The sequence below is a fragment of the Chelonus insularis genome, unplaced genomic scaffold (assembly GCF_013357705.1).
Source record: "Chelonus insularis isolate UGA/USDA-ARS -01 unplaced genomic scaffold, ASM1335770v1 contig_146_pilon, whole genome shotgun sequence".
Taxonomy (NCBI): Eukaryota; Metazoa; Arthropoda; class Insecta; order Hymenoptera; family Braconidae; genus Chelonus; species Chelonus insularis.
This window is the reverse complement of record NW_023276387.1, coordinates 450,149-469,443: the sequence shown is the minus strand read 5'-3', so window position 1 is coordinate 469,443 and position 19,295 is coordinate 450,149. Positions and strand designations below refer to the sequence as shown.

The 19,295-nt window shown below is 32.1% G+C and overlaps 1 protein-coding gene across 13 annotated transcripts in view; it reads right to left on the bottom strand.

The window, feature by feature from the left end:
- The window catches only part of tou (toutatis), a 40,852-nt gene that overhangs the window by 19,216 nt on the left and 2,341 nt on the right, over nt 1-19,295 (bottom strand). For 12 of the 13 annotated variants that reach the window (XM_035077862.1, XM_035077861.1, XM_035077858.1 and 9 more), the window contains exons 2-5: nt 18,967-19,188; nt 9,077-9,159; nt 1,708-1,764; nt 583-735 (exon numbers count right to left, since the gene is read on the bottom strand). In XM_035077862.1, coding sequence (XP_034933753.1) covers nt 583-727 — 145 coding nt within the window. In that variant the 5' untranslated portion in view covers nt 728-735; nt 1,708-1,764; nt 9,077-9,159; nt 18,967-19,188. Of the gene's footprint in view, nt 1-582; nt 736-1,707; nt 1,765-9,076; nt 9,160-18,966; nt 19,242-19,295 lie in introns of all 13 variants that reach the window. The other variant, XM_035077859.1, reaches the window with a different exon arrangement.

The following is a 19,295-nucleotide window of genomic DNA, read 5'->3' as shown; positions in this document are numbered from 1 at the left end:
TTAACTAGTCATAAATCTCATATCTGTAAATTTTAATTAAAACCTTTTTTCCCAAATAAAAATGATCAAAGTTATTCGTTGGATATATGGAAATAAATCTGAGATGATGGTAGAGTTGAATATCGATGGAAAAAGCATAAAAGAAAAATTGGTATTTGGGTGTTCTCGAGAGAATGGGCAATGGTTTGCAACAGTGAGACACGATGGCGGTAACATAGAAGAGATGAGAGATAGAACACAAAGTTGGGGGGGTTGGTGACGAGCGGAGACGAGGGGAAATGCTGCAACCATAGTGAGGGACGACGAACTGAGGTGGCAATCAATAAATATACAGAACCGACGAAAAGAGAGAGCTAGTGGGATCATAAAGAAGGATAGAAATAGTCGTTTCTGACTATTCGTGAGCTGTATAGTAACCTCGAAAACTCGTATGTTAACAGCCAACCAAAGAGCCGTTATGTTTTTAGATAGTGATCACAGGAAAATCAGTTGATGGCGTTGGAGATAAGAGCTAAAGTGCAGGAATAAATATGGGAAATATTGGTGGTAGAAATAAATAGAATTATTTTGAATAATACTTACCGCTAAAGAGGGCGCTGGGATCGAGCAGTGGATTCGCTTGGTCTGCCTGAAGTTTGTCAGAGGCGGAAGTGGCCCCCGTCCCTGTTGCATTTGCTGTTGTATCGCCACCTCCACCTCCGCTTGACGCGGAGTTCTCCTTCTCCATGCCAGTTTCTTGAAATGTTCAATCAAAATTTTAGTTACAGGAATATTAGGTGATTTTAGAGTTTAATGATAGTGAGGGGTTCATTGTTAGCTTGGATACCTGTTGGTTGGTTAGGAAAAGATCTTTGGGAGCACAAGGAATGTATCAATCTTGGTGCATTCAAGTGCTCAATTAGTTAATGTCAATAATTATTATCATTTAAATAATTTTATTACTTGATGCTAGCTTTAGTTTGATTCATTTTCCAACATAACATTAGAAAAACCTAGATGCTTTATTTTTAAATACCTTTTAAACCAAGAAAAAAATGATTTCATCTTTTTTGTTAAGTCAGATTTTTACTGACCGATTTATTATATTAACTTTCAAATAAAAAACACTCTTTACTTTTGAAGTCTCATGACTTTCGAAAAAAATCTTCAATTGAATGAACATCGTTAGAAGCTTGTTTTTTATTTATCAGCTTAGCTCTTGAGAAATAAATTTAAAAATGTCTTTAATCTTTGAAGTTGTAAGAAAAAATGTTACTTTAATTAACAGATGAATATTTTATTCTTTTAAAGTTGAAGATATTTTTTGAATAAATATCATCTCTTCTTTATTATGAACTACTCCAATGCCTCAATCAGCTGACTAGAACTTGCCCCAGCTTTACTACCTCAGCTGTTTTATAACTATACATCATTGTAATGTTTGATATTGAACGTCTACGTCACTATTATAAATACTTTCACTGCTTAAAGATACATGAAAAATACTAACCATTTGTATTCTTTTTATTACTTTTTTTTTTTTTTTAATTAATTTATTTAAATACATTTCAATATTTTTTTTCAAATAATCATTTTATTTATGCAATTTTATACAGCAATGATAGTCTTTAATCAAATTAAAGCCTCTTTTAATTGTATTATACAGTTGGAATTATTAACAGTACTTTTTATTTAACATTAATTAATTAATTTGGAAAAAATACTTACAATTAATTACAAGGCCTTAACTCATAGTGGATATCATCACCACAGAAGCCCATTTTCCTGTAACAAACAACATATTTTAGTAATCATTTTTTTTTTTCTAATAATAAAAAATAAAAATACTGGTAATTGATTAACAGAGTTCGTAATAAAATAATAATAAAGATGATGAAAAGTAACATCACGATAAACCAATTATTGCAATCAATTTTCAAGCACATGAAACAAATTGAATAAATTATGCATAAATGTTTTATCATATTGACTTATAAAATAAAATAACTACGAATAATATAAAGTAGTATATTTTATAGAGTGTGTCAATATCCAAAGGCACAATTGCTAATAGTATTATTATAGTAACTGGTATTCATTCATAAATATGCGATTCTCATTTTATTCCACCAGGCTGTCTTTCACCAACGTCCTGAGTTGAGTTATTGTAAACTACAAAGCAAGGGAGAGAGAGAAAGGTGGTCGTTTATTGTATAGAAAAGAAGAAAATTAATGTCCACTAAAGAGAATATTATATTATCTTATTGTGTGACATTTTATTTACTTTAATATACTTCTGCTAAAGATATTATCAATAATTAACAAATATAATCATTCTTTACTCTTTAATCATATTTTTTTTTTACTGAAATATAATTGAATTAATATTCCAACTTATTTATTTGATTATATTTATTTTTTAATTGAAATTAATTGATTGATTTTTAAATAATTTGTTATAAAAAAATAAAACAGCTGGACCGAATTTATTAAAACTTCTCTCAGATCTTGACACCTTCTAATATGCTTTCTAATGTCTCACAACGTAAAGAGGTGACAAAAATACGAATTTCACAAATCGACCCCATTACAATAACTTGTTAATGGGAAGTTAATAATTTTCAAGATAAAATTATTTATTACAAGTTGTTTAGAGTGCTTTGAAAAATAAGTTGGCTGTTGAAACAATTTTTTTCCATGACTTTACTAGATCTCATTGGCCAATTACTCCATCAACAACCTCACAAACCAACAGCAAGTATTTTTTAAAGATTTTTTTACAGCATATAACGATTTGTTTCAACACAAGGGTCTTACTTCCTAGGCATAAATCGCGTGTCGCTACCCGTCTGTTTTTTTTTATTCTTGACTGCCACCTGGACAAGCTGTTATTCGTACCAGGGAAGCCATCATGTAATTCTCGATGATCTTTAACAAAGACCCAAGGCGTATCCACCTTTCGTGAATGTTAATACACTTTGGAATAGTGGATTTGCCCAAGAGATATACAGTGGAGAAGTAAGACTGATGATATGGCGTTCGAAAGTGCAGGAATGGCTGCAGATGGCATGAGAGTAAGAAGGCATACCTGTTCCAGGTAAACGACTGACCCGCATCGACCCGTAACTTGCTATCGACGTGCCAACAAGACATTACGATGCTCTGCCAACTTCAAGACAAGCCTTTAGACATTCCTCTCTCTGTTCTCTCGATAGGAACGACTCTAGATGTGGAGAAAATATCTGGCTTCTAGCCTAGATTACAGATAAATTCATTATGATGACCGGAACGTTACTCCGAAATATGACTCCTCAACAAAATAGACTTGAGCAGGAAACATGAATCAGTAGAGTTATGTTTGTTCTCAACTATTGATTGAAAGTTAATCCTCTTAGGTCATGAATGATCACCAAAACAGTTATAAATATTTTTAATGCCTTAAAAGCAATTTTTCTTTTATTAATTGAAGTTTAGCTCTACTTGGTCAGTGAACCAGTACCAATCCTACCTATTTTTGATAAAAAATAATTTTGGTATTCATCTAGAACAGTTGGATCTTACTTGGGTGATGATGAACACCAAGTCTGGTGATGTTGGAAGACCACCAATTGGTTTACTAAGGAAAGTTTTTTTTTTTTTTTTTGATTGATCAAGACTGAATCTTATATAGATGATTAACTTCGACCAGTTCTGGTCAAAATAAATTTCTAAAAGCCTTGGAAAACTTATTTATTGGATTTAAAAAATAATTATGGATGAATAAATGAGGTAAATCGAAACAGAAATGATTTGGAAGTTTAGAGAATGACAAAGAATAAGTTCTGATAGCTTTTTGTGAATGAAGTTCTTAATATCAATTATGTATTACCTCATGTAGCTATCAATTATTTCAGTTCCTTTATTCTATCACAAACAATTATCTTATGTACACGAAAATGAGGCTGTAATAATAACTATAAGCTTTGAAAGTATTATTTAGGTACAAGATTTGTGGTTAACCAAAACGGATGTTACCATGAGCATATTTTCGCTTCCTAAGCATTCGTAGTAGAGTTGCTTAAGTATGTGAACATCGATCGTCAGTGTGTTCTGATTTATTTAGTAGCTGGCTCGACACGTTGCTCAGGTCTAAGCTTCTTTCAATATTATTGCATTTACATGATTCTTTTGAGTTTCATTGTCGATTTCTTTTTAAAGAGAATTTTTTTCAGCTTAATCTAGCACATCAGCTTTAAAATTGTGTTTAAAGTTTCTGGAAAAAAGATAACGATGAAAATTGTTTGATATTTTATTCCTGTTAAGCTTGATAATGGAGAATCAACAGGGGAAAAAAAATGGTTAATGAGTTAATTAATTTTTTTCAGCAATTTTTTAAAAATAGAAAGAAGTTATAAATTAAATGAATGACTACTTTGATGATATTTTATTTCAAAATGACAGTTATAAAAAATTAAAAACAGTTTTTAAGTAATTACATATTAAAGTACGACACGAATGATTACTCAAATAGTTTAAGTATAGTTGAAGCAGTTACTCAAATACTCATTCCCAGTAAATAAAGGTGCTACGATGGTAAAACCATGGGGTTAGAAATTGTAGGTGATCACAAAGCCGTAACGAATCTTCCGTACCACGTCGGAGAGTAGAGTGTAACGTTGTTAAAGAATGGAAAAAGAAATAGGATTTCTTGTTTCCGTTGTCGAATGACGAGTCGTTTTAGAGTGGGATGGTGAGCGGATATAGAAAACCACAAAGATAAGAGAGTAGTACCAAGTAACTCCACAACCAGAGAGAAAGAGAATAGAACGTAACCAGCTAAGCTAAAGCTTCTTTATGGATGAACTAGACATTCTAGTGTTCTCATTCTCACGATTATCAGAGTCTGAGTGACGTTGTTGCGAGATTTTTTTTTATTTGAAATGACGATTGGAATTGATTGATTACTGAACAGCAGTGCAAACACCTGTTTTCTAATTGTGCTCTGCTTGAAAACTGGTGTATCTCTTGGCAATGTACTTGGATAATTGCAGGACAAATTGTTGTTGCTCAAGTCATTCTGGATACCTTCAACATCTCCAACACATTAAATATCAAGTTGATGACAAAGGGTGGAGCATCAGTTCCATGATGATTCATAACATCTTCCTAGCACTGATGATAGTCAGACCAGCTTGGATCATCAAGACTCTTGATGAAAGCTTGGAAAAAATGAGATTAAAAGCCAAAATGTATGATGGTATGTAATACTAATGCAGAATGGCAAAAAGTAAACGGTTCAGTGTTGATTTCCCAACAAAACAAATACACTTTTTAGAGGCAACACACTCTAATGACGTCCAACTCTTTGCGGGCAAGACAAGTATGGCGAGAAGAGGAGGCAATTTTCGCTGGCGAATCGATGCGGACGCACGCGGAGGCACGCAATGTCGTGGCACGCATACAAGTTTGAAAAGAAAAGAGATGGGTGGTGGAACATATGAGGACGAGAGAGCTACCGGCCGGACGAGTTTCGTCTCTTTGGGTAGATGGCAACAGACTTGGTTTCAAAGGCAACAGCCAGCTTATACCTACTACGTTATACACTTGAATGCATCACATTGAATTGTTAGAAATTAACGCAACCATCAGTATCTTTCGTTCTTTGACCTCTCTTACACTCCACGTGGGACATCCACGTGCAGATGAAGAGTACACACACTTGATAAAAGTCTATAGAAAGTTTTTTTTTCAATTTATTTATAAATAGTCTACAACCACGTGGATTTTACGTCACTTGAGCACGTGCACCACACACACTAGATGATGATTATCATCACCAAACACTCATTGTAAGCATCTTTTAGCTTTTGATAATGCACGAATGACGGAAGAAACGTTTTCTGATGTCGCTTCTGGCTGACTTGGCTTCCTCCTCCCGCTGGTCTTCGTGCCAGGCTTCCATCGGTCTCACACCATCTCACCCCGCTTACTTTTGCCTCATTCTATCTCACTCTTTATTTCCAGCTCAGCCAACTCGCTCTTACTTTACTTCTCTCTTGATTCTCTTGGCTTTGCCGCCTACTCGTTACCGTCCTCGCATGCGTCCTCTCTCTTTGCTAGCTCCCTCTTTACCCAAGACCCTTCTGATCCCCCTTGCTCCCCTCAACACTGCCGGTCATCGTTGGACGTATACACGTCCGCAACGCCCAACTGCTTTTCGTCATTGCTTCTTATACTTTTGTTGCAAATTTATCTTCACTCCCCTCTCTCTTCAACATCGTTTACCTATTTAATAGTATCATCTCCAAACCTTTTTCTCTATTTACCAGCATTACCAGCCAATCTACTCCAAGCATCTTTACCTAAATTTCATCACATTCTAAATCAGTGCTAATTCGCTGATTGTTTACCCTCATTCCCAGCTAGAAAAATGCTTCAAATCCAACGAATGATTGGTTATGCTCAAAAGTATATTTAAAACTTGGTTGAACCCCAGGATGCTTGAATTGGGCAATGAATAGAATGGCCGTGAAGGATTTTGGTGATTTTTCATAGCCCTTGGACGTTGTCTCAACCCTCCAAAAGTATCTCTGATTGCCCCACCAGCTTTCCTGTGATGTTCCTCTCTCGTTTTCTTGTCTGCTTTAGCTATATACAGTTTGTTCCCAGCAACTGCCGCTCTTCTTGTAAACGTGTGCGTGCTCAATTCTCGTTTCTCTCTTTCTTCGGATGCTATCCTTTTCTCTCTGTGCATTACTACCATCCCCTCATCGCAACGACGCCATCGCGAACCGACAGAGTGAGACACTAACGAGATAAAGACAGACACATCAACGTCACCAAAGAGCCGACGCGAATGCGAGCACCGTGTGATTTAAAGAGGATTCCATGCTGATGAGAAACGAGCCACAGTAACCGGATGCTTTGAGTTTTCCTTCAGTCAATCATAAAACAACGATGCCATTTCCGAAAGATTCTAATTCTATTCCTGAACTTGTTCAATTACTCAGCTGCCAATGTGATAGGTTTCCTTATCGCTAGACCATCTTTAGATTGGTCTCGCTGATCAAATTAAGCCATCCCTAGGTAGAAAAAAAGACTAGCATAATCTCCCAATAACCTTTAAAGCAGGTGAGGTTAAAAAAATTAAAGAAGTTTAAAGAACCATTAAATCTCTCTTTTTATATTCTCTCGATTTGTAACAGTGAACTTTGGATTTCGTTGACTTTCGTTAGAATTAAATACATTGTTTGAGCATGAAAAATATTATTCAGTGAAAAGAAAGTATTTAGTTCAGTTTAAAAATATTTGTACGTACGTAAAAATGTACTTAGGTATGTCAAGTTTTTTTTCCATCTTCGATATTTCAAAAACCATTGGAGATATTGGCTCCAAACTAATTTTATTTGAAAGATACTACAATGAAAAAGATCTGAGAAGAGTTTGAACAAATTCGGTCTGGCTGTTTTTCTTTTTATAACAAAAAGACTGTAAAACAAGTCGAGTAAAAAAGATACTCGAAATATATTCGAGTTATTGAATGATTAATATTTTCAAAAACTGAGCTCAATTTTAAAAACGCATTTTTCATTATTTAATGTCTCACAACACTTTCTAAAAATAAATCAGCAAATATCAGTATATATTTACTGATTATATATAAATGCTATTATTATTACTCCAAAGCAATGAATATTAACTGATTTATTTTTTGAGAGCAGGATTGTTAAAAGAATTAAATCATCTGCTGTTAAAAGAAAAAAAAATATCAGCAGTGAAGTTGTACCGTTGATAACGTGCCACTAAATCCATAAAATAAAATAAAAAGAAATAAAAATGGACTTTAACTGCGTAATTTTGATGATAAAGTGAAATGTGATTTGATGAAATAATACGGCAAATACTACTGTCCTGTTAATGATAAATCTATCGTTTTAATAGCATCTACTGTAATATAGATTCTCCCATCATTTTTTAGTTTATTTTATTTTTCTTCTTTATCTCCACCTCTTTTATTTTCACTGTCCGTAACGTCAAAATGAAAGGAGCGAGAACGAGCCTCAGGAAATTGCCCGACTGGATTCTTTGAGTAGAGCCGGTCACGAAACTTGTATTGCTTTAGCCTCGAAAAGAATCGATTTCTCGTTCTTTTTCTTATTCCTTTTCAATTCAAATTATCTGCATCTTTCATCTCTTATCATCAAAGGTTTTCTATTCTAGTGCATCGAAAGAATTCTCAATTAGTCTTTTTTCCTAATAAATCATCCTAAAAGACAGCCATTACAATTTGAAAAAAATTTTTTTTTCTACTAATACCCATAATAAAAGATTTGCTTAACATATTTCGAACTTATAAATGAGCTTTAGATAATTTTTTATTAAGCTTATAAGGTTTGAAAGTTTGACACAATATTTTTCTTTACCCAACAAGACGCTTTCCTTCTTCTCATTTTTTTACACAGAAACTAAAAATGATGGAATTTTTCTCGGAACGGGGTCACGAAATAGAATAAAAGAGTTTTCAAATGGGCCTTGACGGGCCCAAATTGACCGATTTTTCACCAAGTTACAGCCTTTTAAAGATCAGAGAAACTTTGAGACTTTAGAAATTCACTCAACACGACATAACTTGGAAAAAAAAATATCTCTGTGGGTCGAAGGCACGATTTATTTAACAATTTGTTGATAATCGGTAATAATTTATCGATTTTGTCAAAAAGGATGGATTATCTTGCCATATTAACATCGATTTATTGGAACTAAAGTATTATATTTTTTACTCTCTTACTTCTGCTTCTTGATTTTTATTTATCTTCTTATTTGGAGTTGATATGTTTTTTTTGTCCTTTCTTATATTTCTTCTCACTCGTTCACTCGACTCAAGAATCGACTAACGTGTAGCACAGATGCATTCCGGTCGCGTTGTCGAGGACGCTGTGCACGCACGAGGCGTGAATTTTAAAAGGAGACAAAGAGAACGTATATACCGTTGAAATGATACTTGTGCTTTACTTAATTACCTCGATGCATGAAGAGATAAAGAAAGTAATGAAATAAAATATACAAAATCAACATTATTTCTATACATTAACACAATAAATATATATAATATACTTACATAGTTTCGTTGAATTAATCATGTCGGAGATTGATACACTGATGTCTCTTCATTTTTACACTGTTTTTGTAAATATTACTGAGCTGAAAAGTAAACAGAAAAAAGTCTTTTTAATTACATGTTTTATGAAGAAAATTTAATAGATTGATATTTGACAAATGATGATAATAATTTTAGATTTATATTTTAGCAAATAAATGAATTGAATCCACTGCAAATCACAGTGTTTCAAAACTCAATGCTCAAAGTGTTTACAATGTTAAACGCCATAAACCAACTATAGCATTTTTGTAGACAAATTTTAAACGCTTTTTGCAGTTTATCAATTTGTTTGGTTATTAATAGTTTGTTAATGGTATTTAACATAATAAACACTTGGGTGTTTAATTATTAAACACTTTAAAACTTTAATTCCAAAACTGCAATATTTTTTTCACGACTAATGGTGTCAATTACTTTGAAATATTTTTTTTGACAAAAGGAGTATATTTGTCGCGCGTAATGAGAATAAAATTAGCATTTTAAGTTGTTGAAGATAAAAAAAATTACAAAAAAATATGGCCATTATTGCTTCGTAGACGTAATTCTTTTCATTATACTTAATGCCACTAACATTCTCACACGCTCGATCTGCAGTAATCATAGCGTGACCGTTTCTATAACCGTCATATTGTTCTTGACTTTATTTACGCACTTAATACTGGAAAGACATGAGGCTCTGATATGGAATAAATAACCCTCCAGCTATTAAATAAATAATCACATCCATGATAATAATCAATTGTTTTCAAAGCTGAAGGTCTTCCAATACCCAAGTGTTATTCAATTAATTAACAACTCGAAAAAAAAAAAAAAAAATAATTATACAACAAATTGTTCCAAAAAAAACTGGAGACAGGAGTATTCATAAAAGAGGTTTTGGTAAAGAAAGAAAGTAATAAATAATAATGAACGAAAAAATAAGATTGTATTCCATGAGTAACAGATGTCAGTAAAAATGATGAAATCGTCTGTTTTATACTTGGGTCAATATTGGTATTACTTTTAATATAATACAAAATGACGACGTCCAGTTTTATTTTAAATCAGCCCTAATGTTTGTCCAATTTGTCCAATGAATTAATGTAAAATCAATAAAGAAAACAAATGATGGTTTTTGATGTGTTTCTGCCATTGTGCAAGGATTTTTAAAAGAGAAAATAAAACAAAAAAAAAGAGGGACAAAGTGCAGTTGAACAGTGTATATATATGTGTGTGAACGAGTAAGCGCGTGCTCGTAGCCAACTCTCAAGCCATCTCTTTGGTGGGTGGAAAATTCTCCCTTTTTTTCTCCATCTCTTTTCTACCGACCCTTACGATTTTACTCCCCTCTTTTCTATTTTGCTGTAAAAGGGTAGGGGGAAAAAGAACGACGACGAACGACACGACAGCTCTGCTGCGATTATCTTTTGTCCGATCGTATATACACTGGCACAGCCTCGTTTTCGCAGCCTTCGTGCGTGCAGACGAGTGTGTATACAGGATAGAACGCAACTTTTTCATTGGCGCGTTTTATATCACGTGTGGCAACGTCGCTGTAACTAAGGCTGCTGTCTTTTTCCTTGCAGAATTTCAAGCAAAACCTGAAAACAATGCCTCCTGACCTCATCTACAATCATATTTAAAACATCTTAATATCCTACTTATCTTTAGAAAATCATCAATAAATCAACGTGTGTGTAATGAGAAGTTGATTTAATCGAGTGTTGAAAATGATTTGGATTCAAAAACTATGCTTTCATTTTCACTCCATAATGGTTGGAGAATCTCATTTATTAATCAGCCAATTTCATGAAACCGTTCTTGATTTATCTACGAAAATATGATTATTCTTCTCCACTGTTTATTCCCCCCAACATTTCATTTGAATTACCAAAACATGTTATCGATTCCAAATGTGAAACTCATGCCAAACCAACCCTAACTTGAAGGAAATCCCAAATTTCGAAAGGACCCTATCTCGGGGGAAATCTGTTTTACATAACAACAATGTTCCTTGACGATAATAACCCTAGTAAGGACTACCAAGATTAACAGATGGGCCTGATCTGATATTGAAACAATCCCAAGGGTCCAACTGAGAAGAAAGTCATCTGCAAGTTGGTTGAACCATCAAGACTGGATAATGATGTATGTTGGAATGATTAGCAAAGTTGAGATGGGTTGAACTCTAAACATCTTTAGAAATAAAAGCTCATAGGCAGTAGATGAATGCAAACTAAATGGAATAACGTCTGATAGGTCTCTCTGCATTCACTGACTAACCTAACGGTTATAGAAGCCCCAGCTATATTGGTATCCTAGTGCGCGTTCAAACTGAGATCAATAAAGCACTCCTTTATAGACTTCACTACACACGCGGGTACAAGCTTGGCCAACCCTCTCAACTGACGCTCTCGTCCTCTCTATCAGTCCAACTGTCTCACTCTGTCGGTCTCGCTCACGCGCAACTCACGCTATCTATCTTTTACTCTCTATGACGTTCGCTTGCCTCTGCGGTCGTTCGTCGGCCCTCTCTTTACTTTTTCCATCTCTCTCGCATTCTCTTACTCACTCTTCTGTTCTCTCTTGGACCAACCCCGTCGCTTAAACCCCGTACCGAGTCCATAAATAACCGAATGACCCACCACGAATGCTTGGAAAATATCTTCGTTGCTGAGTATTCAAGACTGTTTGTTTTTAAAATTGATAATTATTTCGAGTTTTATTGTTTTCAACAATTACACTATAATTGGACACTACTCGGTCACTTTATGCTGTATTTTATGAGCCAATCATCCTTAAAGAACTTTGATTATCACCGAATTTATTTTAGTTAAAAGATTGATTCTTTTTTGCTGACATCAAACAGGTATTGATAAGTGTCAGGTCTTGCTCGGGGAAATTTTTCGCGGAATAAAAATGGAGATTATAAGGAGGATAGAAATTACTCACGCGAGAGGTCAACAGGTCAGACTTGACCTCGTTCATACTCATATTCCTGATAATTATCATCAGATATTGTTCGATTCAAGTCATATAATAATTAAACAATGTTGCTACCTGTGTTCCTTATCTGTCTAACATTATTATTTATCCATTTATCCAAAAATGACCATTTTATTAATTTTTTTAAACTTTTAATAATTATTTTATTGTTTGTTTATTATTTATTGTTGGTGGATATTTGATAGGAATCAGCAGGATGTCGTGGTAAATTATTTTTTAAAAGCCAAGTAAAAAAAATTAATTTTCACCTTAAGATGTTGGAGCACATAGTGACGATTTATTTCAGGCCATGAGCCAACACATGAAGAAACAGTAGGTATAGTAATACAGTGTGAAATGAGAGAGGAAGAAACGCTCGATAAACGAAACGCTATTCCAAGTCTACCTTTACTTGTGCACTGGAAGAGATTATATTTATTTTTTTATTTACGTTATATTATTATTTTATTTGAGTAAATCAAATGTTCTCTGGATAAATAATTTATCATGTTTTACAATTTTTATGATTCTGTTTATCAAGTGGATTCATAAATTTTTGAAGACAATAGGCGAGGTAATAAATAGGCTGTGATTGGGTGGAATACATTAGAAGAATTAGAGTTGTGTGTTTGATGGTGAGAGAAAATTCCTTGAATGGTAGACAAACGTACCAAGTCATGGGAAGGGGAAATGTAGTCATGTCACTGTCGTTGAATCATCGTTTGCAATCATGAATCATGTCGCCCTTTTATAATGCCATGGAATCTTCTGTCATTGTATTCATGGATTAAAACTTTTTTTTTTGAAATTCGAAATAGTACTTTGATGTTTGTTTACGAATGACAAATTTTTTTTATACTATATTTTATTTCGGTTATTTATTTTTTCTATCAAATTATTAAATTATTAAACTGTGTGGAGAATTAAAAATCCACGGTATATTTAAAAATTCATACCTCATGAAAAAATCATTCCACAACAAAATTTTTAGATACTTTTTTGAAGCTCAGAATGTCAGCTTTTTAATGCTATCATTAGTTTTAACTAAAAAAAAATTTTTTATGTTGTAATTAATTTATTTGTAAATACTGCTCTTTCGAAAAAATTAAATAAATTCAGTTTTTAGAGCAACACATTTTTTTTGCTATTGTCAAGGAAAAAAAAAATTCTTTAGTTTAAGGTTATTGAACTAGAAATTCTTAGCTTTGAAAAAAGCTTTGGATCATCGAAATCCCATATTTTTTCAGGTAATTACAGTACCAAATAACCATCAATGATTTCAAAGAGAAACAAAAAAACTTTATTTTGTTACAACAATTAATTTTATTTAAATCCCACTGAAATTTACCATAACTCTAATCCCTTTTTGATATTTGAAAACACAAAACACAGTTACCGAAACGATTTTTATCGTGATTTAGTCTCGAAAAAGCAAAAATAAAAATAACGAAAAAATATTTCTGTGTGAATAAATATTTATCATCCTTTATTTGAGTCCGTGACAAATAATAATACGTTTCGATCTATCACAAATAGACGTAAAATATTCATGATTTAATGTCAATACGAATGTAATAAAAAAGTATTAATTGATTCAATAGCTGTCGGCAGTAGGTATTTGCTTTGGAATAATTCTCTGATTTCTGATACTTTCACTGATGACGAGTTAATTCACCATCAATATCACATAACTTGAATCCCACTAAATCATTTAAATTGTTCGTATATCCATTAGATAAATGGAATATTAATCTGATGAATTCATTTCATTTCTAATAATTGTTTTTCCTAAACGATTTATTATTGTGTTAAAACTGACACTAAATACACTAGATGGTGTGTCTTAAAATAATCTCTCGTTGGGATTCGTAGCACTTCTCAAGTCAGTACAACTTTCTAGGCTTAGGAAAGTCGAGTGCGTGGTGTTAATACACTCACATTTGAAATTCAATAACAACAATTATATATATATTTATATATATATATAAACTTACATTGTTATGAGTTTCTTTGAACAAATTTTTAAAATTTATGCTTCAAGACCTACTTTGTTTTTGATTGATATTTATTTTTTTTATTTGAATGATGAGTGATAATTGGAGTAAAATGAAAAATGGTATAATCGTCGATGATCTAATTAAATGATGTAATAATTCCAATGAATACGTCACCAGAGATTGTTCTTATTTAATTACGTAAAGTTTATTAAATGGATGTGTTATGGTAATGATTTATTTTTTATGCAACTATTTCTACTAATTTTTTTTTCTAGAATTTTCGCTCTAGTTTTCAATGATTCTCCACTGTTTTCTTCATCAGACCCATCATTTAATCAATTTTTTGAACCCTATTTAACCATCAATACATCACGGAATTTAATTTAATCATCAAAACACAAACCAATTTGATTTATGGATATTATTATTATTTATTGATATATAAATTAAAATAGAGCAAGAATATAGAAAAATAGTCCGGTCTTGGTGAAATTAAAAATAAGGTTCATGAAAAATTTTTATATTATGTTAACAAGGCATTTTTAATTCAACATTACTTTGTCTGCCTGAAGCCGCACATTTTATTTTATATCTTCTCAAGGACTCAAATTTGAATATAATTCATAGGAATTAATTTGTTTCTTGAAATCTATGAAAAATTTTGGTTACCTCACTTTTTAAAATTTTTATTAATCTCAAACATTATTGTTCATCATTCTAACCTACAAATGGAATACCATGTGGATTTTTCGATATTACAGTTTACCAATCAATCGATTTATATGCGCATAAACGATTAATTTGAATTATGCGCATTCCCGAACAAACGAAATGAAAGTATTACCGAATATACGTTTTTCTAACTGCTTCAACAACCTTTAAAATCCGATTACAACATTTTTCCGGATTTTTCTAGTTCCATTATTCCCCAATAAAATGCATCATTTCATTATACACTATTGTTAAAAGTATCATGTTTTTCGCATCATTCTTCTTCGTAAGAGTATGACTCAATTAATTAACAACAACATAAAGTGAAGGGAAGAAAAATAAATGATAAAAAAATGTACATTATTGTCAACAACACACCATGGTAGATGGAATAATTAAAGCTGTTGGTATGGAGATCCTCAAAGGAGGGAGTTTCACTCATAAAACCAAACTCTACGATGCAACAAAGGAGAGTGGAGAAAAATAAACGATCAAAAAGAGAGACAGAAAAAAGGAAATAAATGAGAGAGTTAAGAAACGATGAAAAAGCTTTCGCGTGTAGTTTCGGATAAAATTTCGGCGCCGTTGTAATCTCTGTCTCTTTTTCTTACGTTGGCAATGGAAGAGATTGAATAAAGAAGAAGATGCACTTGGTTTCTTCATCTCTGTTGATTCGTCTCTTACTTTTTTTCAACTCGTTCCTCAGGTATTTCGGCTCTTTAACGACTCTGTTCCTCTTCGCTCGGATACGAAGAAGAGAATGCAGGCGTTTTGCTTCATTTCAGAGTTGAAGATCAAAATCAATTGGAAATTTACTTGTAGTTGAAAGCATCCAAATTTTCTACGGATTTATTGTTATTATGTTTTAAACTTTCTAAAACTTCTGAAGGATAGGAAAATTTTTCTTAGACTCTATTTGTATTTGAAAGAAGTAATTTGATAAGTTAACGTAGAGAAAAAAATTTAAAGATGATTTATAAATTTAATTTAGTCAAAAAGGTTAATTAAAAAGGTAACTTGGGCATTCTGTTTATGATATAGACTGGATTGAGATGAAATATAAACGACTAAAGATTTTTAAATATATTTTTTTATGTTTCTTAATTAATTTTGAATTTTCCATGAGGAAAAAAATTTTTACTAGAATACACTGGTGCTTTAGACCAAACATAACCGTTTTATAATCATCATAACTTGAGAATAAAAAGATAAAAATTGAATCCAAAGTCATGAGAAATTTCTTGAGCTAGGAATTGATTTTCATTTAATTGAATGTTAATAATTGCATCAAAATAACAATGAGTAAAATGGTAAGATGTCGTTGATCTTCTATGGTACACTCGACGAATGATAACGAGAAATGTAAAATAAGTACTAGAAATGTCCCTTTTCCCCGAACGGTTGACTCATCGCATTGGACCTGAGCAACGTTAGCGTCAGCCTCCTCTTTCTCCTCTCTTGTGTTCTCTCACACGGAGTATTGAACGAGCGAGCTGAAAGAGGCCACGAGCAGAAAGAGAGAAGAGGCTTGAGAGCAATGGAGATAGTAATAGGACTGATGGTGGGTGAGAAAGACGCGACTGAAGTGAGTTGAAATGAGAGAACAAGCAAGAGAGACAAGCAGGGTGGCATACACCACAGCCAGAGAGAAACGTGTCGGTTATATATCCCTCTCACTCTCCCTACCACTCGACCATCCGGCGAGCTTACCTCCCAACGCTAAAGTCCTCTCTCAAATGTGACGGTAAAACACTCGGTTCCATCCCAGGGTTGCCGCACCCCCGAGCGCGAACCGCGTCCTCTTCCTCCTCCTTCTCCTCCTACCTACCTACCTACCTCCTCCCCCTGCCCCTCTTTCACTGCTATACCAAACGTAAAGCTTCACTCTTCTTGCCCATCTATACTCTCTTTTCGACCCGCATTCCCCTCAAGCCCTTGCTCTCTTTCTCTCCAAATATATCTGCAGTTACAACCTCAACTGCCGAAACCGCGAATTCCACTGTTGATCTGCGCCAGAAACATGTCACTGGTCGTTACTAATTGGAAATTGTGCACTAGCATCTAGATTACATGGAGGTAGAGCTATCGTGACAGGTAATTTGTGATTAAAATCAACTTTTAGAGTATTGTTGGAAGAGATAACGGTAATGTCTTGCTTGAGATCAACCAAAGCATCATTATTTTAGAATAGAAATAATGTTTTTATTTAAAAACCTATTTTTTTGTTTTTTTTTTCAGTGAGAAGTTACTATAATGGGTCTGATTTCGTAAATAAAAAATTGTAATTATTTTTTTTTTCAATATTCTAATATTTATAAAATGCAAATTATTATTCGTTTTCTTTTCGATTTTAATAACAAATGAAATTATGTTATCGATCTTTATACCGATGTGCATTCAAAATATTGATAAATAAAATATATGGTATTTTTATTCTCTCCACTAAGAAATTTGTCGTATTCATCTAAACTACTGATTTAATTTTTCAAGCCTCAAATTTAAATAAAATATTTGATTAAATCTTTCAAATAAATTAATTTAATTGTTAAAAAATATTCCATCACTTTAAATACTGTTTAAAATTTTTACCAATCATTGATAAATCATTTCAACCTTTCAATAACCCTTGTGAATATTTATTACAACAATGTTTAATTTTTTTTTTTATTATTAATGAAATAATTCTCCGTGATCATTCAATAAAATACTCTATTATCTGTTCAAAAAAATATTCATCATTTTTATTCCAATAGAATCACTCAATAAATTGATAAATTTAATTACCTTGCCATGAATCAATATTTTTTTTACGATGTCGTGTCATTATTCAATAAGCACGTGGATTTTGGGTAATTAATCAACCATTCCAAGTCGCTAAGAATCAATACAAATTACATTACCCATTGACAATGTCGTTTATTACTACAAGTGTAAATGACTATTTTAATTTAACGTCGGCTACACAATCGTCACAAAGTGAATAGAATTAGAATGAATTACAAGCTGTTACTGATTAGCAAATACAATAATTTATCTATCAATTTATTTCAACCAAAAAAAAAAAAAAATTATTTTGATTTAAAAAGAAAAAAAAAATATGAAAAGACGTCTGACGGAAATGCACTTTTATTTAATTCGTTTGTCCAGAAATAATTTGTACTAGAATATTAGTGGGCAGTTGAATATTCATGATTTGTTATGAATCATGAATAATAAGTTATTCTCATTCACCTTTTTCATAATTACTTACTAGTTTTTTCAAGCAAATCACGAAGAGAATTATATTGTTTGAATATCAAATCCGGCCCGAATATGAGTAGGGAGTAGAAACGGAAGTAGCAACTTGTAAAATGCATATATTTAAATACTAAAACAACTAAAGTTTCAAACATATTTATTTCTGTTGTGTTCAAATTGAGTTTACCATCGTTTCGAGAGCTTATTACATCTGTTAACTCTCTCCGAAAATTTCCATTCAACTAGTTTTGTTAATAAAAAAACGTTTACAAGTAATTTATACAATAAACAATTAACAAACAACAATAATAACAATAATTAATTATTAATATTTAATAATTCAAATAACATAATAATTGTTCAATAATTTAATTGGAAAAATTTGTTCTGTTAAAAAAGATAAATATTTTTAAATAAAAAATGAGATGTTGAAGAAATTTTAAAATTTCTCTTTAATAAAGTAAATAATATCTTTATTTAAGCTGTGTCTCTTTAATAAACACACAATCATCTGTTATATCGGTGATAATAATAAGTTTAACGATAAGGTGATAAGCGAGAGTCATTTTTATCGTTAATATATAATCATCAAGTGATTTAATAACAGATGGTATTAGATTTATATTTATGTTAGTAATATTTTTATGATTAGGTTGATTCAAGCCACAGGTTGCGAATCAATGAAAAGAATAAATTCTCATAAAAATATTTATATATAAGCACTAGTTATATACGAATATAAACATATACTTTTATAAACTCCATTCATCGCTTTCTCGCGGCCATTTGAAATTCTGATGGAATTTCCTTCATAATATCGGAGAGCCGGCGATGCTTTCGAGAATTATTTTTCCATCATCTCAACATCATAATCGACACAATCACACTACATATATTTATTTTCAACAACAAATATTTTTCATTTTTATTCATATTTACCTTCAAGTTATGATAAATGTTGCTGTTAAATCACTAGGACCTTTGTTTTTTCTCACAGCACTTTTAATCAGCTTTTCAATTAAATTAATAATATTTTCAAAAATATTCACAGCACTACAATGAATAAAATAATGAGTTTACACTTGTCAATAATTCACTCATATTAACTCCAATAAATAATCTCTGTTTTAGTCTAAAGAAAATCTCCACTATTTCCTTCACCTGTTCAATAAAATACCTGGCATTAGAATTCTATCTCTCAGTCACTAAGCTGACTAATTAATAGAAAATTATTAGGATATTAATATTATTAATAATAACACAATAAA